Below are 25,132 nucleotides of genomic sequence, written 5' to 3'. Positions count from 1 at the left end.
CAAGTAATTTAAGTAATTTAAATGTTATTCACAATACTGGTGCAAAGGAAGGGCAAACAATTCAGCATTAATAAAGATGTGATTCATGAAAAGTGCAATTAACATCATATATTGTATATCTTATGCATAGTGATAGGGTCTAAGTTCCAGTATGACTATGCAGTTACACACTTTGAAGAATTTAGGTGCAACATAATATAATCAAGATGGTAGGAAAAATAACATCACTTTTAAGAACTGTTTTACTAGTAATAATAATATATTTTCATCGTAATATAAAGTATTCTTAAAAATTGAGCTACTGAAGAATTCCTGTGAAAACTGAATTCTCATCATAGTATCTTATACACACATTTCTGTATTCATTACTAAAAACAGTATGTGTTTGACTCATAGAATAGAGAAACACACGAGAAACTGAGTCTATGTTGTCCTTTTAATTATTATTTTCCCCCCAGGAGCTTACCTTAAAGGAAAAAAATACCATCTGCCTGAATACAGTCTTACCACTTCTAGTGCAACACTGTGTCACTATAAATATAACCTAAAATAAGGATGAAATAAGGCTACCTTACTATCTTATACTTTTCCAATTCACAATTGTAATGTGAGGTAGAAAATCAGCTTTTCCCATGATGTAAGTACAGGGACAGTAACTCAATACACACAAACTCTCACAGTCTAGCAGGAAGACTGAAAACACCCCAGAGAAAATTTGAAGACCCAGAAGCACGTTGCACATTTTCTCCCCATAATGCATTACTGTCTGCATTAACGCTACTTAACCATGGGTTGTCAGAACTTAGAGATAAAACTGCTTTCAGAACTTCAATTCTTTAATGCTAAAGGATAAATGCTAAAGGATAAAAGACTGCCTCATCTACCATTGTTCAACAATTGCAAAATACTGCAGTACTTCATCATAGCAAACTGAAGCTCTATTGTCCATGCAGTTAAAGAATGGTATTTCAGATTCTTTCTAATCAAGTAAATGTGAATAGAAACCAACATTCAAAAACGTAAGCTTGTTTAAGTTTCTTGTTTGGGCTGTGCATAATGAAGCTTAACAATGCTAACAGGAAAGCAGCCATGAAATGACTCGTACAATCAGACTCAAGGAATGTTAAAAGCCACAAGAAAAATGAAATTCAAAACAAACTCCTCATGATTAAAGATTGGTCATTATTACTGAAACAAGAAATTAATCATCCCTGGCTATTGATACATAAATATCACAAAGTCAGTAACTGCACAAAATAGACATTAATAAAGTGATTTAATGCAATGGAACACTGATAGCTTTACAAAGCAAAATGGCAGCCCTATATATCACATGGAAAAGGAGCACAAAGTGCATGAAACAGTTAATACTATGATGTATCAACAGTTCCTTAAAATTAAAAGGAAGTTTAAACTTACAAAACATTTTTGCTTACAAAATAGCAGCCTACCATGGCTGTTAAAAATCAACATCTGCTTGCCTGAATGATTAATAGATGCAAGATGTCCAACCCTGCACCACTTAGTTTAACACAGACAAACATGCATACATTTCATTGAGTTCTGTGAGCAGACACTTAGTAGCTCTGTATATAAAAAGATCTGAAGCAGCAGCTCAGTAGAAAGTAAGGACTACATAAAAGAGAACTTGCACAGCACAAAGTCCCAAATTCTCCAGGGAATACATAAAGTTTCTGCAAGACAGATTTATTGTCCATTTACCAAGAAAAAAATGTTAATTACAAGACAAATATAATAATTAAACACACAAGCTCTGGAATCTTACAAATATATTGATTTCTTGTGTTTGAGATGCATTGCCAAAAACAACAGTTCTAGTTGACAGGAGCTTTGAAAGGCTGCAACATAACCTCCTGCAGTTACAAGGGGACGTGACTGAACAGGTAAGATACAGATTCACCGTTGTGTGTTCTTCGAATGGCCTCAGCCAGGATCATGGAAATGTCAATAAACTGAAATAAAGATCAGGATAATTTCTTAAAGGATGACAAGAACAGTAAACTATGCAGTATATAAAGAAACCATATAAAAATTCAATTTACTATTCTGTTCTTACATCTTCCAGGTAGGAAAATGACGTTAAAGCATTAGGTAATTAACCTAAATGAGAATAACAATTCAATAATATTACAAAGTAGAAGCTCAAGCAAGGTAAAAACACTGATTTCCATACATGCATACTGCTGGAGGCTTCTAAGTTGAACAGGGAGTGCTGTCAAATAGAACCTGTTCCAACCACCAGATGGCAGTGTCCACACAAGTACAGTTAAACGGAAATACTAAATGCTTGGCTTGTTCCAATAAGCACAATATATATAATTTTCTTAATAATTCAGCATAACACTTAAAAAAAACAACACTGTTTTAGGCTTTCCTCCACTCTGCGCTAAGGATGAGGATATGACTTCCCAGAAAAACCTCATGTAAAAGTTATGAGGTAAGTTTATTTTCATTTTGGTTTTCGAAAGGGAATGTTATCTTGGGCACTGTCTTCAGTGCATTTACAAACAAAAATGAAAAAGCCTAAGGTTTCTATCATGATAACCTAGAGTTTCTGCACTCAAATCCTATATGAATAATATCAATTTAAAAAGAAATCAGCAAATTTTACGTTTGCTACTCTTTCAGCCAGACATGCCCCATTTGCTGCAGTATCATACATTTTTATTTTATTATGCTACCTCAATCTCCCATTCTTTAGTGTGAATTAGCAAAATGTTCTGAAAACAACAAAGCTGCACAGCCTGTTTGAGAATATTCTTTTCAGCACAAGGCACAAACTCTAGTACCAGAGAATAGTGAAAGACAAATCCAGAGTTAAAGCAAATGACAAAAACATCAGAGTACCTGAATTTTGGGGCAGTGTTTCATTTTCTCTTCCTGGGGGATTGTATTAGTTACCACGACAGCCTCAAATGCTGCATTATTAATCCGAGAAATTGCAGGACCAGAAAAGATGCCATGAGTAAGAATAGCATAAACTTTGGTAGCTCCAGCAGATACTAACCTGCAGAATACAAAGGAGAAGCAAGCTATAATACATGTTTAAATATATGGCTATATTTATAAGGACAGGCAAAATTAAAACTAAAATCTCACAAATCAATAACAGTAAGAGCAATTTTATACATAAAACCCTTCTGAAAGCAAGAAAAATATATCCACAAAATAATTCTGAAAGCATTGAACATTTTTGCAGATTATATGACTATTAAGTCTTAAGAAAAGTAACTGCTAAATAACTAATTAATAGAGCTCTTATCAGTAGCAGTGATACTAAATGAATATGCTGTACTTTTGACCACATCAACAGATCACAGAACTGGTTCACAACATAGTTTTTCTATCAGGAAGAAATGAAGGAGTTTGGTTAGGGGTATTCACAACTCCATGCTTCCATTATTGTGCATCTTTTTTTTCATTTGCAATTCAAATTATTCTCTTGGACAAAGTTACCAAGGAAGCAAAGCATTTAATGATTAAAAGGCTAGCTTCTTGCAAAGCTTGTGGGAAGACATGCTGCTGATCCAAGCACACTGTGAAATGATACTGCACAGGAGAAAACCTGTGCAGATTGAAGAGCTAGAAAAACTTGTGAATGAGTCAGAATCACTTAAATTGGCTTTGATTGGTCTCTCTGCCTCCAGATACTGAAGCTATGCAAAACTACAAATGCAGTTAAGACAGATGAAAGCCATCAGCAGTTGATATGTTATCAAATTGTAGCATGAGCAGAGTGAGACTGGAAAAAGAAAGAACACAAACATTTCATTTTGAATGACTCATCAGAATCAAAGAATTCTGATTATTCTTCACACTATACTTGATTGTTGCAGTCTACAAGGAGGGTGCACTACAGTATGAGGGCATACTAGGAGGACAACACAAACATTTCAGCACATTCACCTGCTATATCAAGAAACAAATCTTAGTTCACCTAAGCTGGATATGAATCTTTGTCGCTGAGACAAAGAAAGGACTAAGATATTTCGACAAAGAATTCTGATTATGTACATTGTGATTCTCATCTAGATTTAGCATTAAGGAAAATCACTACTTCCAGCAAAAAAATGATATAAGGCAGTATCACTCAATAAAAAGCATCTTTCTAGTAAGCACTGCATTGAAGATTTCCTGTAGCTTCAGAATTTACTTTACAAACGTCCATTGTAGGTAAATAAGGAAGCACTACTTTTATAACAGAAAAGAAGTAAAGATCTCCTTTTTGCTAAGATTCAACTGTTAAAAATTCTTGGCTAGGCAACTTTTTTTTGTGTGCCAAGAGGACAACCTTAAAGCACACTTTAAGGGTTTGAGGAAAATTAGTACAAAGACAGCAAGTTTGCATTCGCAAAATTCCATCACATTTCTATCTAAGCAAAAAGGAAACCTCAGTAGAACTTCTTCCCAGTGCAGTGACAGAGCAGTGGCACAGCTGCACAGAGAGGCGGTGGAGTCTCCTTCTCTGGAGACATTCAAGACCCACCTGGACACCTACCTGCGCAACCTGAGCTAGGGAGCTGCTTTGGCAGGGGGTTGGACTCTATCTCTAAAGGTCCCTTCCAATCCCTACAATTCTGTGAAATACAAGACTATATGAACATCACTTTTTTTTTTTTGATATCTAGAAGCAAACAGTAAGCTTGAAACTAAAGACCGTAAACCTGTAGGATGATCTTCACTTCAAACCACTAACATCTAGCTCATTTAAGCTTCACTCTATTAATTCAAAAGAGCTTGAAAGACTCAGTGAGGAAGTATCACATGGCCCTATTTTGGATGCAAGTGTATTCTGTACATTCACAGCACCTACAAGTATATCAGGCAGGAATATAAATTCCAAATATCTCTTCACTGAGGTATTAGCTTTATAGAAGATTACATTCAAGAGTAGCAGTGCTACACTAAATGCTCAGCAGTAGCCATTTAAAATAATCCTATGTCTCCTTCCTTACCATTTATAACAGGCAGCTACATACAATCATACTGGAGTTGCCTTTGCTAAAGACTGTATCAAGACAAGATCTTTGAAGCAAAGATTTTAAATATCAGGCAAATAAGAATCGCAGCCCTTCACCTCCGAAACCAAAGTTGGCAGCACATGTCAGATGTGAATGGAAGAACCGGAACTCCTTAGTCTAGTACTACTTATCTCTTAATGGCTAAAGTTTGTTCTTAATGTTAATTTTTATTTCTCCTATTTTTCAAGATGGCTTTGAAGCTGGAATTATTATTATGCATTTTTGTGAGGTCAAAACAATAAGAATTATCATGCATCAGCAGTTCTTTAGTTTCTATTTGAGGGGGGTAAGGGGTGGGTTACAGAAGGTATTTAAGGCTACAAACGGTACTCAAGTTCAGCACAGACAATAGTTCCAGATTGTGTAGGAAAAAAATACACAACTTACTACTACCCTTAAATATACCATTATATGGCCAGCCTAAAATTCATGAAATTATCCTTCCTACTAAGCACTAATAGGACTTCAGATCTATGGGTCTTCCACATATTTCACTTCAAGAATTAAGACAACCTGAGAAAAACCATGAGGGCATCAGCAACAGAGAAAAGGCCTAGAAAGATTGAAAAGGCCAATCCGAAATACTGAAGAAATAACATCTATTTAGTCTGGAAGGAGGATGAAGGCAATCTTCAACAATCTTCTAGACAGAAGGTGAGAAAAATCTATTGTCATCTCCTAGGATGATAAGGATAAGTAGCCTTATATTGAAGATAAGTTAAAAAATTAAATCTGCAACTGAACATTGGGAGAAAATAGATTTTAATATAAATCTAGGGAAGCAGGTAGGTTTTAAAGAAAAGCATGATTTCCTGTCATTTTTGTCTTAGAACTGAAAAATGCACTAGATGGATAAAGTCCTTCCACAACTTTTTATTTATATTTCTGTAAGTGAATTTAAAGGGTGGAATAAGACTTCTCAATTGCATGTTATAAAGAAGGACACAACTTAATTACAGGGCAATGAGTCAAGAATCAGAATGACTCCTCCCTGCAGAGGTCAGATTGAGTTTTAAGTATGCAGCAGCTGTATTCACCTGCTATCTGCAGATTACAGCATGAGACATTGAACAACTTTATAATAATACTTACTTGTCTGCTGCATGACATATTGTGCCACATGTATCAGCCATATCATCGACAAGAATGGCTACTCTGTCTTTCACATCACCCACCAAGACCATTCTGTCCACTTCATTTGCCTTCTTTCTTTCCTTGTGAATGAGAGCAAATTCCACATTCAGTCTATCAGCAATTGAAGTAACCCTAGGTGACAGGGAGAAATAAAACACATTTAGAGAACTATTTTAAAGGAACAGAACCATACTTAATTATTTGCCTTAAAACACTTCGCAAGTTTTTTTACTTTTAAATTATTATTGCATAGATCTTTGTTTCTAATCTGTCTCATTACTAGCAATCTTAATTCACTGTTAACAAACTCAACCAGTGTATTAAGCTATAGTCCAAACAAGTATTTTCTAAATTCACTTTGGCTTTGAAAACATTTCTGCTATTCACAAGCTTTCATTAAGTTGCTGCAATATGTAGTCCAAGATAGTTCTAATTCTAAGGACTTTAGCATCCCAACTTAAAATACCCTTGCTGGAATTTGAAATAAAACGTACAGGGAAAGAAATAACAAAATCAACAAACAAGTTGGCAGTGATTAATAATTCTTTTAGCAGTACTTGCCTAGCAATCAAATAGTTCATTCACCAGCAGTTTTAGCAATAGATTGGCTTGACAAAGACCTTTTAAAATTCTTCAGGGCTACTTCTGGTGGCCGGACACTTCCTATACCAAACTTGTTATAGACTTCTCAGCGCTCTATTGAAACCTTTTAATATCTAGAGCTGGCAGGTATGGCAACATAGCAATAAACATAGGAATAAATAATGCTACCATTCCATGCTGGCAGCGCTTTGCAGCCTGCCTTTTGATATTGTTGCTAGCAAGGTTATTAACATTCACACTTAAATAAAAAGCACAGCTTTGTTTCTTTGCCACTTAAAAATGAAGGAGTTCTTTGTTACAAACTCACATGAGCATTTGTATGAGTGTGTGAGTGAATAAACTAACTTCACAGAACATCTCACCAATTCAGAGACATTGAGGTATCAGCAGAATTTATATGCCCTATTTCAGTCACAAAATTTAGTAAGCTGGAAAATAAGCAAACTATAAGAAAAACGTTTTAAAAGAGTGCATGAGCGTACTTTAATTATTCAGAGTTAAAATTTAAGACTAGCTCTTTTCACATAGTATTCAGTCTTCATTAACCTCAGACTTATTTTGAAGGTCCACATGTTTTGAATGTAAATGCCATTCTCTATGTCATAATAAATGATGTGAAGGAGAAGCTCTGCATATACTGAGAGTGACATCTTCCCCTGCTTCAGCAGTGACTGCTTCATTGCCTTCCAGTAAGGTTTTGAAAATAAATTATCATCAACTTGATAAAATTCAAATATTTGCTATGAGGAAAAAACACTATTTTCTGACCTGAAATTTAAATAATTCACATAGTAAGAAAGAAATAAATGTACCCATCTGGAGTCATTTGACTTACTGAATGCTTTCTATAATTTACATTCTTCTGACTTTTATCTTGAAGAACCTAAACAGGAATAGCTCTGTAGTTCTAATCACACTTCCAATTATGTGAGCATGAACACTTGCAGCAGACAAAAAGACTTCAATTAGAATCATAGTGTTTTATTATGTCCAGTAAGTTACACTTCAAACATCTAAATCATTTGGGGATTCTTATTTGTCTTCATTTCCATTCAGTTTCTAGCAGCACCGTGACCAATAACTTGAGAGAAAAACATGGTTATCTCACAGACAGCACGCTTCTGACCTTCTACATTAGTTTTTACTTAAAAAATTAGAAAACCAAACAAAACAGTTATCCTAAATGAGTAACACATGCTGTGAATGAAGAAATACCACAGTGAACTAGCTTTTCTATTTTTAAAGTTATCCAAACCAAAAATTCATACCCTTTTTCCAATATAAACAATAACCAACTTGGGGTTAGCAGGCTTGAAATAACTTAATGACAAAAAGAAACTTGATCTAAGCTTACCTAGATGCCAGCAGGTAAGGTGGAGATAGGCCAAATGCTTTAAAAAGAGAAGGGAAACTTAGGCAGTTCCAGAATAAAGCAGGAATAGGTGTAGCAGCTGGACTAAAGCAAGCAAGCAGCAGGAAAATTTATCTTCCCTCCTGCACAGGGATTCAGCTAACAAGGTCACAACCCAGGAGAGAGAGAGAAAAATTTTCTTTAGAGTACAGAAAACTCCTGAACGTCTTCAAGCATGAAAAACATTGGAAATGTAGTCATTTTTACAATGCAGTTAGATTCAGACACACACTCTATATCTTTCACAAGTCAAATAACTAAAAGATGACCAGACCGTCTAGTTCATTAATTACTAATTGTATGAAATGTTAATAGTCTTAGTCTTGTATTGTACCTTTTTGCACCACCTGCATCAGGTGAGACTATGATACAGTTTCTCCACTCCAGAATGTTTTCTTTAATCCACTGCAGCACTGCAGGTTCTGCATACAGGTTATCTACTGGAATGTCAAAGAAACCCTAGTTCAAAAAGAAAAAGAGTTTCATGAATATACATTTATACCTTACTTGAAGTGAAAGCACATGAAAAGAATCTAGCCTTTGCATTTCAAGTATAGTAAGGCTTTAACTAGTATTTTACATTGGCCTGATTCTCCCCTCTTATTTCTACCAAATTTAGTGGAAGTTTGACAAGTATTAAGGTCTCTAAATATGTCACCCAAGAGCAGAAAAGAACAATTGTTATCAAATGATATTAAATTAGAAAAGATCCCCTTTAGGCACCTACATAAAGTCATGCATACAAAAATCTATCATACAAAAATACAGTAAGAATATTTAACTTCCATAAATTGCAACTACTTGACACAAACAGTATTTCAGCATGGAGGATTTAAGTTAGCAATACTTGGTCAGCAGGGAAGGGATGTATCTTTCTGTGCAGCTTTTAAGAACAAATCTGTACTGAACCACAAATAAAACTAATTTTATTTGCATGACAGCATAACTGAAGCTCTCATTAAACAGAATGCCAAAAGGGGAAAATAAAGCATTTCCTTCGGGAAAAACAAACAAACAAAAAACAAAAAGGTATCTTAGAAAGTTTTACATATTATGATGGTAAATAAGGTCTGCTCTGTATCCAAACCAATGGTTTTGTGATTTTCTGGTTCAGCGGTAAAGCTGCAATGAGCGAGTTTCCAGCTGACATCTCCACTTGTCTTAAGTCAATATAGTCCCCTTGACTGCACCAACTGAACTACGTACTGGGCTCTCTGATAAAACCACTGCAAGATAAAGAGAGCTTCTCCCATTAACAGTTCATTGTATGTTCTAGGAGTTCTTATATTAGACTTGAAAAACTCCACTGAAGACTCCAATGTCGAGATACTCAAAATGCCCACAAGATCCCACCCATAAGATAAAAGCTGGACTCTGAAAAGGCAGATTAATTTATAAACAAGTTCTGAGAATATAAAAACTCCCTGAACCCTGAGAATTATGCTCTGAATACAGTCTTTCAAAACAGCAAGGAAGCAACAAACAGAAGCAATATTAGTCTTTCATCTTAATTCATTTCAGCCCCAGTCACAGTTAGAAAGAACTTATTGTTACCTGGATCTGAGAAGCATGCAGATCCATGGTGATGATGTGGTCAGCCCCTGCAACTGACAGCATGTTGGCAACAAGTTTTGCAGAGATTGGAGCACGACTCTGGGAAATAAAGCACAAATATTTACATTATAAAAACATCTGGGCTGAATGCATGGAGTCAGATAATTAGCTACTCTTATTTCTTTTCCTGAATATAGCTGGAATCTAGATATGAAGAGCTTTGTAACTTCAGCCAAACTATCCTGTCAATAGCTACTCATGCCACTTAGGATTTCTGAACTGAGCAAAACATTTAGGAGCTTTAAACTGGTTTGAAGAGATCTATCTAATAATGACCTCTATTAATTTTTACCAACAAAGAATTGGAGAGATAATTTACCAGCTCCTTTATTTCAAACTTTTAGTTAGCTTTTCTATAGCACAAAAACGAAACCTCAATTTCTCTAAGCCACTATCCACATATACATATCCAACTCACAGGCACCTATCCCATTTAGAAAATAATAAAAAGTAAAGTGATCAAATATGAAGAACGAAGGGAAAGGAAACTTATTTTTTTAGATAAAAAGATACCAACATTGTTTTAAAGCGCAAGCAATTCTTCATCATACAGTAAAGCCTGTAACAGATCCATGTAGGCTAACAAACAAACCCCCACCTATTTATTTATTCTTCTCTGCAAATGCAGGCTTAATTATTGGATGCAATTAGTAATCTAGAACTACCAAACTACACAAACTCAGCACTTGGTGTGAAGCAAGCTTATCATCATTAAGAAAATTCACTTAGAAAATGACACTATTTTTGATTCTGCGTTGCACAAAAATACTGCCCCTGTTTGGTTTGTCTAAGAAATACTGAATATATGAATGGCAGCTTCCCTTTATCTCTGCAATTCATATGCATATTGATACCATAAAAATTCTATAAGGAATCGTCCAAGTTGGTCAGAACTTTCTGGATATTTCTACCATCAGTAGCAGTGTTCTGCTTCATGACATTCAAGTTCCTAATCATTTCACTTCACTTTAGCATCTCAAATTGATATTTCTAAGCTGGGCTTCAGAATACTCAAACCTCTGGCATCATCTAATAAAACAAATACTTAGTAACTACTCTTTAGGCTCCATCACCACATGTTTTTTTAATCAGTTCCTTGTGAAACCACAGTTGGATGCTACAGCTGAGGCTAACTGACAGTGCTGAAACCATGTCTGCTCCCCTGCTTATCCCATCCCTTCCTTCTTCCCAGGTTATAAGCTTTCCCTGTGTTGCACATTCCTACTTGTCTGAACCCATAGCAGCCAGATGAGGAACCTGTAACAGAAGGGAAGACAGCTAACCAGGATCACTCCTTTTGGTGGAAACCAGTAGGAGAACTTCAGCCTAACTGTTCAAGACAAGTTCCCATGAACAGTTTGTCATTTCTACCCCCAGATGGCACAGTGAATTTCTTCCATCCCCTTCTGTTGAGTGAGATTACCACTTAGCTTGTCTCACGTGTCAGCATCATGAGTATCAGCACAAATAAAACCCATGACAACAATCACCTTTCCTGCACCAAGTACAAACGAATATGTTGCTAATTGGTGGTACTTTCAACTGCTGACCTTCCTTCTGGAATTCAGCCTGCAAGAACTTGAAAGTCTTACCACTAGGTAACTTGTTTTAGTAGATATGCACACCACAAATTGCCTACATGTTGGACATAGGTCTTGGAGAGAAAGATAGCCAGACATCAAAACCTGTTTCTCAAGGGTGGGCTAATAGGAGGTTTAGACAAATTAAGCTTGTGGCCATCTGACAGTTTCCTCCACACAAAATTGTGCATTAATAAAACCAACACATCGGGTGACATGTTCAGAAGAATTTAATCGCATACCCAGAAAATATTATTTATAAAATGATCCAAACTGAAATTTATTTTAAAATCACAAGAAGTATATGCATGAGAACCTCAGATAACTTGCCTCATTCTTCAGAAACTTGGCTGACTAAGGTATATGAGAACTAAAGAATTTCTTTATGCCTTGGAGAATTTCTGATATTTACTTCAGATGAGAATTAAGAACACAAAGACTCACTATAATCATTGTCTCATTTTTATATAGTTTGAGATTAGTTTCAGAATTGTAAGTGTGAAACACATTAAGTTATGTACAGAAACTAAATTGTAAAAGAAAAAAAGTTTAGTTCCTAAACAAATTTCCCACTCACTCATAGTTATATAAATCATTTCTTCCTTTATGATGTGTTACAAAGTTATTTTGCAATTTTTATAATTATCAGGGGCAGAGGAAGAATCCACAAAGCTAATAAAAACAACCTCACAAGAATAACTACGCAAAGGAAAGTAAAAGGAATCTGTCAAGATTAATGTTCTCTTGCCTTTAAGCATCTTATTACAATGTCTTACTCAAAATGCATCACATGCAAACCAAACCAAACCAACCAAAAAAAATCAAAATGAAAACAATAAAAGCAGTCCAAGAAATTCCCAAGATTTATAACTGGAACTTTCACTTCCAAGAAAGCTAGTTGTGAAATGCATGGATACTAAACATTCACTAATTTATTACCTAAAATTTTCATTTTGAAAATGTGGTAAGCTTTGAAGCTTTAGAAGTTGACATCATTAAATTTTAAGTAGAAGCTAGGACTTTTCTATTAGCAAATTATTCCACAGGTTTAATGTTATGGCCCAGGTGAAACACAACTGAAATCAAGAAGTGAAACTGAAAACATTTCCAGTTATATATAATGTAACCCAGTAAGTTTCACCCTTTCAGGCCACATTAATGGAAATATATAGAGTTAGATTTAAAAAATGAAAAAGAAGAGATACCTACCCAACGCTCCACGGCTCCCTTCTACAAATCAAAAAAACAAAATTACATGAGCTGTAGAACACCAAACTCACCTGTCACTATACTTCTAAAATCTCCCAGCCATCTCTGAAGCATCCTACATAGATGTGTATTTCTCATGGTCTTGAAGATTAGCAGGATGCCTAAATGCAACCATGGTCAAAGCACCTGAGCTAATATTAAAGTAGCTAGCTGGTGTATCAGAAGTATTCTAGTTTTCAGCAGCACTTGATCACATCTAAATCAATTACTCATCTTATCTAGGACTTGGGAAAGGTTTTTTTTTATTTTTAATTTTTTTCTTTCTTTCCTCCTTTTTTAAACCTCTGTTTCTTCAGCTGCATATGAGTGAAAAATGGCACAAATCACTACGTTGAATTGCTAGAACTGTTGACAGCCAAACTATCTCTATATATACTTAGTCCAAGGCTTAATACTAACATAGCCATGGTGAATTACACAGGCCTTGCTCAGAAGAAGGCCCTTTAGTTAAATAAATTAAGACTTGCAATGTTTTCAGTAATCTTAACTCCATGATGAATAAGGTGGTATTTCAAACACCAGGGACTCATTCTATTTAGTTCTTTTTGAATTGAAGTCAGCAATTTAAATCAGAAGTCAGCATCCAGATAGCAAACAGAAGGCTTCACTTCATGTATTATTTGTTTTAACAGCAGTACCTTGGGCCAGAGAAAAAAAATCCACTTATAACCATAGTAAGAAAACAGTGAGTGTTTCACTCATCAAGCAACACACGTAGAGCTCAACACACGCCAAAGACCAAGTGGTGTGATGCAATCCACCAAGGAGAAGGAGGATCTCATGGTCAATAAGCTGCCTAATGTCAACAGCTGTATTACAGCTTACTGTGCAACACGAGGGTTAACTATCAAGGTTAACTTCCAGAGGTTACAAATATTTTCTCAATTGCAAAACAGAGGTTAAAAAAGGGAAAAAAAGAAAGTTTGCCTAGAACTGCAGAACACACTGATGCCCAACAGTCAAATAATACTGAGATTCTCTATTAGTGCCTTGATTTCCCATGCTACTCATCTTCCAATGGCATTTCAAAAGACAGTATGTTCCTAAGAAGAATACTGAACCACCATAGCATATGGTTTAACCATCTCTTGAAAGCTTGTCATGTGGATTTGGGGTAGCCCTGACAAGCTATTACTTAGATGCACAGAGAAATTGGGATGTGCTCACTCTTTTCACCATGCTACAGCTTCTATGATGGTCCAACAGAACCTTTGAATATTAATTTTGAAACAAAATCCATACCAAGATACCTTTCTTCCCTTTCAAAGAAGAGTTTGTTCCCCTTCCAAGCTGTTTTGATTAAAAATACATGAATCCCTCCACACTTCTAGTCAAGGGACAGTATTAATCAATACAGAAACAGCAAAATGAAGCTCCAAAAGATCTATATGAACAGGGAGCTACTACCTAACCCCTGAATTCAATTTTTGGAAGCACAATAGTCCTATGTTAAAGAGCCTACACTTAAGGAGTAAATATACTAGAAAGTAATTTTGTTCCATTTACCTTTTCCATTAGAGGCTGAGAATTCTGCATTCTGTAATACCTGTAAGTATTTTTATCTTCTGCATTGTCAGTCTTGTTACATTTTATATAGATGAATGGAAAAAAGAGCTTTCAGATTCTGCCCAGTGTAGAAAGTGAAAAGGAAGGGGTAGTCCATTTATAGGAAGTATGAGTGAGGAAATCTTTTTCAAAAGATGAGTATTGCGATTCAATTTACACTTGTTGGTTCTTTTTGAGTGAGTTTTGATGAAAGTAGCATTCATGTAACATCAACTTTTTTCATGTAGCATCAGTTTTTTTGTATATACAGCAGAGACAGAAGCGTTGATGTTTTGTAATTTTTAATTTTTTTGTTAATGTCTTATTAATGTGGCTTAACTGGTATATTATTCATCAGTTACAACAGACCAAATTCAGGGAAAGGGCATTAAAAATGAGAATGTTGCAGAGTTGATACTCAATTTTAACTGATGAAGGCCACAAATTAATTATTCTGAATTACTACACACAGAAAAACTTTCTTTTTAGATCTGCCTTAAAGTATAAATAGTTGCCTTCATTCATTATTATGCATTGTAGAACTAATCAGTTACTTTCATTTGGATCCATATAGGGTAAAATCCACCTGCAAAATGCTTACAGCACTCCAAATTTAGTACAATTGCATAGAATTAAATCCTCTGTGTGTGTTTTCTTCATACATAGAGGAAAAAGAAAAAGGAAAGCTAGAAACAAAAAACAGCAGGAAAAGAAGTCCCACAAGGTGAGGTTTGCTAGCAGAATACCTTGCAATACCACACACACAGGATGAATCTACTTTTTTCAAGCTGAAGGCCTCATCAGTTATCAAAACAGGCAAAACAATGTGTATTGTCTCACTTCATTCCCTTGCAAATTATATAATTTCATATTGCCATAAAAAAGCAAAGGAAAAGTGTCTTATAAAACTAAAAAATGTTTATGAGAATATGCTCTCAAAGTTTTGAATGAAGAAGTTGAGAAGACACTTTAGAAATTACATTTCCTACCTACCTTGTCTTTCTTATCTTGTCTGGCATATGGAAAACATGGAATTACTGCAGTGACTCTGGAGGATGATGCAATCTTGCAAGCATTGATCATGATGAGCAGTTCCATTAAGTTGTCATTTATTTCTCCACAGCCACTCTGGATAATATACACATCTTCTCCTCTCACACTTTCACCGATCTCTACACTGAAAGAGTAGAATATGGTCATTTAATCACTGGAATTATAGGAAGAACATTATTAAGGAACAGAAGGAGATTTAGTTTAACAAACATTCATAGGTCTATACGCAGTTAGAGTAAGATTTCATTTTAAAAAAAATAGGTTTGGACAATTTTCCTCTTGATACAAAGTCTATTTCAGTAGAAGCCAGTATAAAATTTACTTCAACCTAAAAATAGAGCTTTACTTCCTATTACAAAGACATGAGTAAATTCAAGAAGCCATTGCATTTTAGAAGACAAAAGTAGCAAACTCTCTGTGAAAAAAATCAATTTAAAAAGTTAAAATGCACACCACAATATACAAGCAAGGTATTTAAACAAAAATAGAAAACCTTGGCAAAAACCTAAGGTGCCTGTTCACCAACAGCTCAATACAAACCAAAACTTAGCACATTTTGTCAGTTGCCCTATTGACTTCGTGTACTTATGCTGGAATGTAGGAGTAACTTTACTCTCCTATAGATTTCAAGGCAAGTTCACTGGCCACTCACTGTTCATGCCACAAAACTCAAAATACCATTTATAAATTAACAGGAAAATTCAAACAGAGCAGTTGAATATGAATTATTTTTCCATTCTAGAGCAAATCAAGAGAAAGCTACTGTTGAATCATATTTAATTTTCACACCCTGTTACTCCAGAACTTACTTTTAAAAGTAGCAGACTAACCTCTATTTTCCTCCAATTCCATGCAAAATACCCAGAAAAATACAGACTTACAAAATGAGGCAATCATATCTTTCAAACCAATGCTTCCATCAACTAGTCTAAATTACTGAAAGCTAAAATATCTTGGGCCCTTACTTGAAAGGTAAACTATTGACCCAAAATAGAAATAACCAAAAAGCTGTAGCTGAAAATCATCCAAATGGCCTAGATATGGGTAAAATGGTTTCTCTGACACATTCTTCACACCAAGGCTTTTTCTAGGCAAGGATAGTCCAAACAGCTTTAGTTTATTAGTTCCCAAGGCACTGTGCAAGACTATTAGCTTTTTGTAGCTGCAGAATACAAAAGAATTTACTGCTTAAGAACATTTTAATGACATGCAAACATTTGATTTATTACCATCATGATAATTGAGTGCAGCATGACTACACACATTCTGAAAGCCGCCACAAAGTACCTGTCAGAGGGAGAATGCTTGCCCCTTTGAAGGTGTGCAAAACAGAATAAAATTAAACTGTGGCAACAGACTGATGATTTAAGTAGCAGCCATTATTTTGTTTCCCCTTCACTTAGCAATGCGCAGCTCCATGCTGAGCACTGAAAGGCTGAGTCCATAAGTTCATAAGTTCATAAGGTTGGAAAGGACCTATAAGATCATCTAGTCCAACCATCCTCCTATCACTATCTCTACCCAACTACTAAATTAAGTCCTTTAGCACCTCATCTAAACGCTTCTTGAACAGCGCTAGGGATGGTGCCTCAACCACCTCCCTAGGCAGGCCATTCCAGTGCCTGACCACTCTTTCAGAAAAGAAAAAAAATAACCACTCCTGACCACTCTTTCAGAAAAGAGTCTTGTGGAAAAGACATGTGATCATGCAATTAGAGACAATATTGTAAACCAGATGCAGAAGGCAATATACAAACAACCTTCTTTCATAGTCACATGACCTGGGTACTTTATTTTGCAACCTTAATAACTAATTTCTGGTCCATCTTCCTCCTGTTACTTGAGCCTGCTCTACTATCCATGCCTGTACTTGGGCCTATCCTATTACCCATGCCCATTTCAATTGTAGCCTCTGACTCCCTGAATAGGTAGTGGCTCGGCTCTCTAATTCAATCTACTTAACTCTCCAATTGCATATTATTCAACCTCCTTGACTCTCATCCCAGTGTTCAGTCTCTACTTTACTCCACTACTGCACCTCTTTCACTTCCCTGTTTTTATATAACTAGATTAATTCTCGCCTTCTCTTGCTCCCAGTTTTTCTTCAAACCCATGTATTTTCATTTTCACCTATGCACCATCAAGAAAGCCACCAAGATCAATAAAGATAGAATAAGTAACTTCTTACCCTCAGCATTCCTATTCCTATAACAAATTATTAAAAAAAAATCCTCTATTCACCTCCTTATTTTAATGAATTTTTGCCTAAAAGCATTGCCAACACAATTTCTTATGGCCAACCAAAAACAGTATGTCAAGTAAAGACAAGGATTTCAGGGAGGACAGAGATGGTCAGCAACAGTCCCATCTTCAAATAGCTCAGTGGTGGCCTCTCCAGTGTTTTGAGGCTCCCATCAAGGTAGAGAAATGAAACTTCGTGGTTATACAACTGTTACCCACTGTTGTTTTGTTTTCCTGGGAAATAGTGCTATTCAGAGAAAAGCATTTAAAATACTTTTGAAATCATCAATACTTTTCTAGCTTGATTCTCATTCAACACAATTTAAGTTCAGACAGATGCTAGAGCATCCAGTTCTATGACTAGAAGAAGCTGTAGGTCTTAATTAGAATCCCTGTGCAAAACAGATCTATTGGAGCACCAGTAATCCAATTCACAGATTAAATAAAATTAAAACACCTGTCATCTGTTTTCATCTCAGAAATTCAACTCTGAGTAAAGCATCAACCCATTACCATGCATATGCAACTTTATTCAACATTGACAATTGCAGCTATTATCACAAGGAGGCTTAAAAAAAGTATAATTATCACTTGACTTGGTGCTTGCACAAAACTGCTAAAAGCAATTGCTGTCATATATCAAACCTTTGGAATAGGTTTGAAGAAGACCACCAGCATACAGCAAAAACTCTATTACAGATGTTTCAACTCAAGACTGTGAAGTTGCCCTTCGGTTCTTGACGCTAACCTGGGAACCATTACAAAGGAGAAGTATGAGGAAAGCAACAAAGAAAATACCACCAGTTCTATGGGAAAATGTTACTGGAGTAACGAAGAGTGGCAGTACACAATTGTAGTACATGCAGAAGAAAATTTAACCAGTAATTTCATAGATGCACTGTGTAATAAGTACAAGCTTTGCTGAAAAGCAAAACTATATGATTTTAATATTCATTATATACACAAAGAACATGGAATTTATAACACACTGAAATGTTTATTCCTTTAAAATAGTCATTTCTAAGCACCCCACTTAGAAATAACAAGTTTCAAAAGGGCAGGGAATATACTTTGAGATAAAAATAGATCTGGTTGATAGAACGGCCCTGAAGTGGTGCTTCATCCACTGTCATTAACCACTATCTTTTCAATGCCCTTGGGCTTGAGATAACTTTTTCATCTTGTAAACACCTCAGAAGTGTTGCTACTTCATCTCTTGGTGCATTTCTGAATATTTTGCTTATGTTTTTCAGGTCACAATGACATGCATATTCAGCGCACAGAAACGTGCATGTATCTGTATTTATATAAATACATACCTTCTGTCCATGAGGAAATATGTGCAGATTAAAATAAATCAAGTTTAAATTAATACTTGCATATAACACTCAGGAGCAATCTAATTACAGCTGCCAGAGAATAACAATGTAATTATTGCACAAATCTCCTCCCAATCAACTAGATGACAAAAAGATTAGTATCTCTCAGTACCCACCATCTTAAAGTTGAGAGCTATTACCTAGACTCACCAACTGATGCTTATCGCTGCAATTTTAAAATTTTTATGATTTATTTTTAGATACTCAGGACTGAACAGGAAAACAGCAAGACACTATCAACTACAGTATCAAATACTGCCCCGAGAGGCTGCGGATGCCCCAACCCTGGGGGCATTCAAGGCAAGGCTGGATGTGGCTCTGGGCAGCCTGCTCTAGTGGTTGGCAGCTCTGCCCATGGTGAGGGTGTTGAAACTAGATGATCTCTGAATTCCTTTTCAACCCAAGCCACTCTGTGATTCTATGATATTGTATCAAGTATCTTAAATTTCTATTAAAGACCATAAGCTAGCAGCTAGCATCTTCATAGAGTCATCATATTATCATAGCTACTAGATTTCATTTCTGCTATATGTATCATGACCTAATTAACTGTCAGTGCACCTGGGGCCATTGTTTAAGCAGTTTCCCATAGTGAGGGCACAGAGGAAGGACACAGGAACAAGCTATTGCTTCAAGATTACAAGCTCTGTTTGTTTTATGCAATTGAATCAAATTCAGCTATTTGGCAACTGTTTACATAAACTTTTCATTCAAGAAGAGTAAACATAACCTGTACATTAAAAACCCTGAAACCACTTAATAGTGTTTTAAAGTAAAAATTACACAGATTAATAGCCCACAAAGTTAACTAACTTTATTTGACCCATCTGCGTGGAATCCACAAGCACACACTGCTAACCAGGAAAGATGGGTGCAATACACAACATAACAAAAAACAAGTTTGAGTGTTGATATCCATTTTCACCACACTAAGACTGATTTCAGAGCTCAATTTAATAAGCAGCAACTTAGACTTTTAACCAGATGTTAAGGATAAGCTTCAAGACTTATAAACAAAATATTTAAATATCTGAAATGTTTATAAGGCAAAATTCAAAACTGGGATAACAACAGGCTGAGCTATACTACAGTCTCAACTGAACTAATAGCAATGGGAATTTTAAGTTTGTATATCATAACTCTGAAAGACATCGCAGGGAAAGTAAGTATGCAAAGCCTCGCTAAATAGGTAGGTAATAAGTCTATGACTAGGATTCAGTCAAATTCAAAATCACGCAGTTAAGGGGCTCTACATTCTTCCTAAGAAAAAAAATATTTGAACAGATGAGTTTTCTAGCAGTACTTGAAATCAGTAAGGTTTGCCAATTTAGGTGCCAGTAAGACAGCATTCTTAAAACCCACAGATACCACCAAAATTTAGGGTTAAGAGTCCTCACCCAGTGTGCAAGAAGAATCAATACCTCAAAAGCAATCAAAAAAAAATCCACATACTGAATCAGCAAGTCATCAAAAAGTGTCCAATAGGAAGCACTAAGCAGAGGGGTGTGCTTGAACTCTTACCTTTGTGAACAAATTTGCAGAGCAAAGTCTTTAATGCAAGACCTTCAAATTTTTGAGCAAATATTTTAACTGCCACAATGTTATATAATGAGCATATAATTTGATACCAGTATAAAATAATAAAAACGTCAGATTCATGAGATCTGTCTCCACCAATCATCAGCTCCTGCTGATGCAGAGCTGCTTGGCCAGCTGAATGCAGCTGTGTGCTGCCGAGCTCAGCTGAGAAGGTGCTGAAAGTAACTACAGGATTGTGGAGCTCCACAGGGGTTACCATCAGTCTGACTGGTTTGGGGGACAGGCTATGGTGAGATTTTTCTCCTTCACAGTATACGAGCTGAGATCTGAGGAAAAATCCTAAATTCCCAGATATTGGAACTTCCTTTGAAAAGAGGACATGGGGAAACAAAAAAAAATCAGGTCATTTAAGCTGTAGATCTTTTAAATTCCATTTGGGGCAGGGGATGGGGAATCCCAGTCTCTCCTTCCAGAAGTTTTACTGCTCTTTTCCATCCCCTGCAGTGTGCACAATTAATTAAAAAACAGGACACCAAAGCAGCAAGCAAATAAGAACTGTGGCATTTTTATTGTAACTTTGCAGGAATTTCATATCATCTGGCATCCACGTTCTCTCTCCGGCTCTTGGCTCTCTCACTGTGATTAACAGTTCACAGACTGATTTCCAACTAGATTTTTATTTCCAGCTCTCCCTGCCCTAATGGTGGATGTGGGCAAAAGAAGCAATTTTTTCTCCTTCTTTTCTTCCCCCAGCTTAATGCATTTGGCCTCCACAAGAAGCACACAATATACAACAAAGTCAATAATGCAAACCAGGAGCTTTCAAGGAGTTTTAAGCCTTTTTGTAAATCTGAGCTGTTAGCAATACAGTACACTAGCATATTAATTATATCGTGAATCAATCAGGAAATAATTATTATCCTAATCATCTACACTAGTAAGAAATGTTTCTCCAGTCTCACTGTGCTCACTATAGTGAGAGCCAGGAGCAAGGGACCCAGACAACTCAGCCACCCCAAGCAGAGTGTGACGACCCCAGGTGTGAATCATTGCTATGTATATGGGCTGAATGAAGAAAGTTACACATCCCACAATGCCCCAGATCCTACCAACTTCAGCTGACTGAACAGCTGTTTACCACCTGAACTTCCATGCACCATGACTAAAAATCTACAACAGAGCCCAGAGAAACAAGAGAATGGGAAAAATACCAAAGTTGTGTCCCAAATACATACAATAATTGCAAGAGAGGAGTTGGAGTACACAAGGGAAAAACGGAAAGAACAAAGTACAGGCTGTGCCCAAAAGAAAAAAAAAGCCTCAGCCATTTGGATTGGGCATCCATGATATGTAGCACTGATAAAGTTTGTAGGTTTGTTACATAAAGTAAATAAATCAAGAACAAACTGATGTCACGATCCCATTTTGAAGCAGAGGGCCATTCATCCTTGTAAAAATTAACTGAGGAAGCATCAGCTATTTTCTTCTTAATTCCACGTTTAAAACTGGTAACTTGGACTAAAATGTATTCACTTACAAACAAATGGCCCTTCTATCAACAGCAGAGCTGCTTTCATACAACATGCAATGTTTCTCTGTAAGCAATACATGCTCCTCTGTAAAAGGTGAACCACATACACTTTAAGTAGATGATTTGAAAATAACCCAGCTCCAGCAGACAAAAAACTGCAGACAGGTAGCCTCCAAATTCAGTTCAGTTCCCTTCCTCCTGAGCCTGCTGGGACTTGGACTTATATCAGCTTGGAAGTTAGGAAACTCAAAAATGGGTAGAAGCTAACTCCTTCCCTGGAAGAGATATGTGCATGAGGATGTAATCTATGAATCCAAGTTCTCCATTTTGAGAATAACAAGTACTTCCAGTAGAGAGTTAAAATAAATATCTTTTAGAAAGCAAAGCGTACAGAATCAAAGAATCACAGAGCCTTTTGGGTTGAGAGGAATCTCTGGAAATCATCTAGTCCATTCTCTTGCTAAAGCAGGCTTCCTGAAGTAGGGTTGCACAGGAAAGCAACCAAAGAGGTTTTAAATATCTCAAAAGAAGGAGATTCTACAACCTCTCTGTGCAATGTATTTATAAAGCGATGTACTGTGTACAGGGGAAAAAAAGGAGATGATGGACTACCTGCAACTTCCATCTCTTCCTCTAGCACTGGTATGACATCTTAGTTCCAAATCTGTTGGAATGCTGAATGACTGAAGAATATGAGAACAAAGACACTGACAGACACCCTACTCTCAGTATAAATTACAATGAACACTTACAAGTTTAAGTTTTCCTGAAGTTGATAAAGCACCTGCTCATTTAGTTACACTTGTCAACAGCAGCCCTATCCTTGGCTAACCTCAGGGTTCAGTTCTTCAGAATCACTTCTATCTGACAAGGATTGGGACATAAAGCATCTTTGAGCTGAAATGTAATGTAAAATCTTCAATGTCTCTTTCCATGCAGTCTATTCTTCAAGCCTGACTGAATGAAGTTTTCAAGTAAAGGCTTCCAGCTTGGACCCCTTGGCACATAGTTAGGCCTATGGCTGCACACATTTATCAATATACACATAACTCAGATTTACTTTTAAGATAATGCAACGAACAGCAAAACCAAGGTTTTTAGCAAAAAGTGAATCTTCTCTGAAACTTGTTAGCAGATCTGACAGCAAGCATTAGTTAACCCTCAGGCCCCAGCTTATCTATTTGCACAGGGTTCTGCCCCTACAGCCATTAGAAGGCTTAATGTTCCCTGAGTTCTTCAACTATCAGGTTATATTATTCTCAATACTGCAACATATTCTGCAGTGCCTGTTAACTTACTCAAATCTGCAAACACAACATTGAGCACTGTTTTTATATAGAAAGAAAATCTTCTGTTTATACACATACTTAAGAAACCTTGCTAAGGATACAGTATAAGGAACTAGAAAAGGAACACTGAAGCACTAATACCTTATACATTTTAGCTGTAGCTTAACTTCAGATATATTGTACAGGACTTCTCGAAGTCAGTCTATAAAACTGAAAGGCCAACTTCCTGAAATAAGTTGCCAAAGAAAATGAAAAAGTTTTTTAATTTTCAGTGTAGTATATATAGCAGGTACAGCTACACTTGCTGAAGGGGAAACATTTGCTTCATTTCAGAATCTCAAAAGCGTGAAGCTGTACCAAAAATAAAAACCAAACAAACACAAGTTTAAGTGTTAAGACATCACGTTCTTGAGGAAGGGGAAAAATAAAAAAATAAAAAAGCATAAAAAAGCCACAACAAAGCATGCCTGCCTCTCTAGGCAGCTTTTCTAAGTTGCAACAGAAGCAAACAGAAATAATTGTTAGATTAGATTCCTTACTTATATCTAAACCACAATGCATCCCTACTTGCCCATGAAAAATAAACTGTCTTTGCTAGATTAGCCAAACCATCAACATCTTGCAGCTACCACTTCCTACCTATTTGAAGGCAGAGGCCAATATTGCTCACCAGGAAAAATAAGCAGAATGGCAGATCAGTTTATTCCATCCTGATACCTGGCATTTAATTCACTTGCATCAAGCTAGATAGGCAAACACTGGTGATAAGTTTCTACCTTGGACAAAATGTAAATCAAAGAATCTGTCTAAAATTTAGTAAGCAGCAGAACTAAAGAATCTCTGGAGAGAAAACAAACAAATAATTAATAAGTTAGCATGAAAATCATGCAATCAAATACACAAGTTTTATCATGCATAAAGGAGATCAAAGCAATATAGAGATTATAGAGCTGGAAAAAAATTGAGATTTAAAACTTCATTTAAATAGGAATGAAGAGAGTAAGAGTGTGTAAACATCAGGTAGTGTAAACAGTGCTGGAAGAGGGTTTAAAATACTGCCAGTAACTACAAGTTGACTAAGAACAAAAAACAAAAAAACCATACAAATAAAAAACACAACCACACATCCTGAACAGAACAAGGAGCTCTGTGAAAGCAATTTCAGAACTCAACATATTAATCTTCCACAGAAAACAACGAAAACACGTTTGGGAAATTCAGAACAAGAACAGATGTAAATAAACATAATAATAATTTTTAGAGGCTAGCCAGCTACTTGGAGTTAGGAACTGGTGTTTCAGAAGCAGTTAAAAACCTAGTCTTGCATGCAGCCTGCCAACACTTGAGTTGGGAGGGAACTCCGGAGCTCACCTGCTCTAGCCCTGCCCAGGAGCTCAACCAGAGCAGGGTGCCAGGCGGCTCTTTGAGACCTCCAAGGAGGAGGCTGCTCAGCTGCTCTGGGAAGCATGTATCCTCTCTATGCGCCTATAAATGACACTGAAGGTGTTTATAGGCAATGATAAGATAGACCGCTCTGAGTGTCCTCATATCCAGGCTGACCAGCCCCCACTATCCTCCCAGGAGAGGCTCTCCAGCCCTTCAGCACGTTGGTGGGCTCCTACCAGCACCTCCATCTCATAACTGGGGAGCCCAGAACTGGAGCCAGCACTCAGCGATGCTGGGTAGGATGGAAGGACCCGCTGGCAATACGGCTCCTCGCGCCCCCACACACCTGGTTTCTTGGTTGCTGAACTTCTTGGTGACCACCTTGCCCAGCTCCAGCCCCAGGCGGTCGGCCACCCGCTGGGACAGGTCGTGGTGGGAACTGCCGCTGAACAGCACAATGTTTGGCATGGCGGGGGGAGACGGCGAGCGGGCGAGGATGCGGCCGGGATAGAGAGA

At 36.6% G+C, this 25,132-nt stretch overlaps 1 protein-coding gene across 2 annotated transcripts; it reads right to left on the bottom strand.

The window, feature by feature from the left end:
• Window positions 1-1,259: 1,259 nt before the first annotated feature.
• On the bottom strand, window positions 1,260-25,132 carry PRPS2 (phosphoribosyl pyrophosphate synthetase 2). 2 transcript variants are annotated; one of them, XM_065741398.1, is made up of 8 exons: window positions 24,963-25,132; window positions 15,192-15,375; window positions 12,594-12,614; window positions 9,745-9,843; window positions 8,525-8,649; window positions 6,135-6,308; window positions 2,869-3,028; window positions 1,260-1,973 (listed from the first exon to the last, which is right to left on the bottom strand). In XM_065741398.1, exons 1-8 carry the CDS (start codon window positions 25,082-25,084, stop codon window positions 1,881-1,883), a joined length of 978 nt encoding a protein of 325 aa, XP_065597470.1. In that variant the 5' UTR covers window positions 25,085-25,132; the 3' UTR covers window positions 1,260-1,880. The 2 variants fall into 2 exon arrangements, with proteins under 2 accessions (XP_065597470.1, XP_065597471.1); XM_065741399.1 differs by lacking the exon at window positions 12,594-12,614.

This window comes from Cyrtonyx montezumae, unplaced genomic scaffold, assembly GCF_038088225.1.
Source record: "Cyrtonyx montezumae isolate F1298 unplaced genomic scaffold, pur_monq_1.0 scaffold_3, whole genome shotgun sequence".
NCBI lineage: Eukaryota > Metazoa > Chordata > Aves > Galliformes > Odontophoridae > Cyrtonyx > Cyrtonyx montezumae.
The sequence above is the reverse complement of the archived record's forward strand: the minus strand, read 5'-3'. Positions and strand labels throughout refer to the sequence as shown.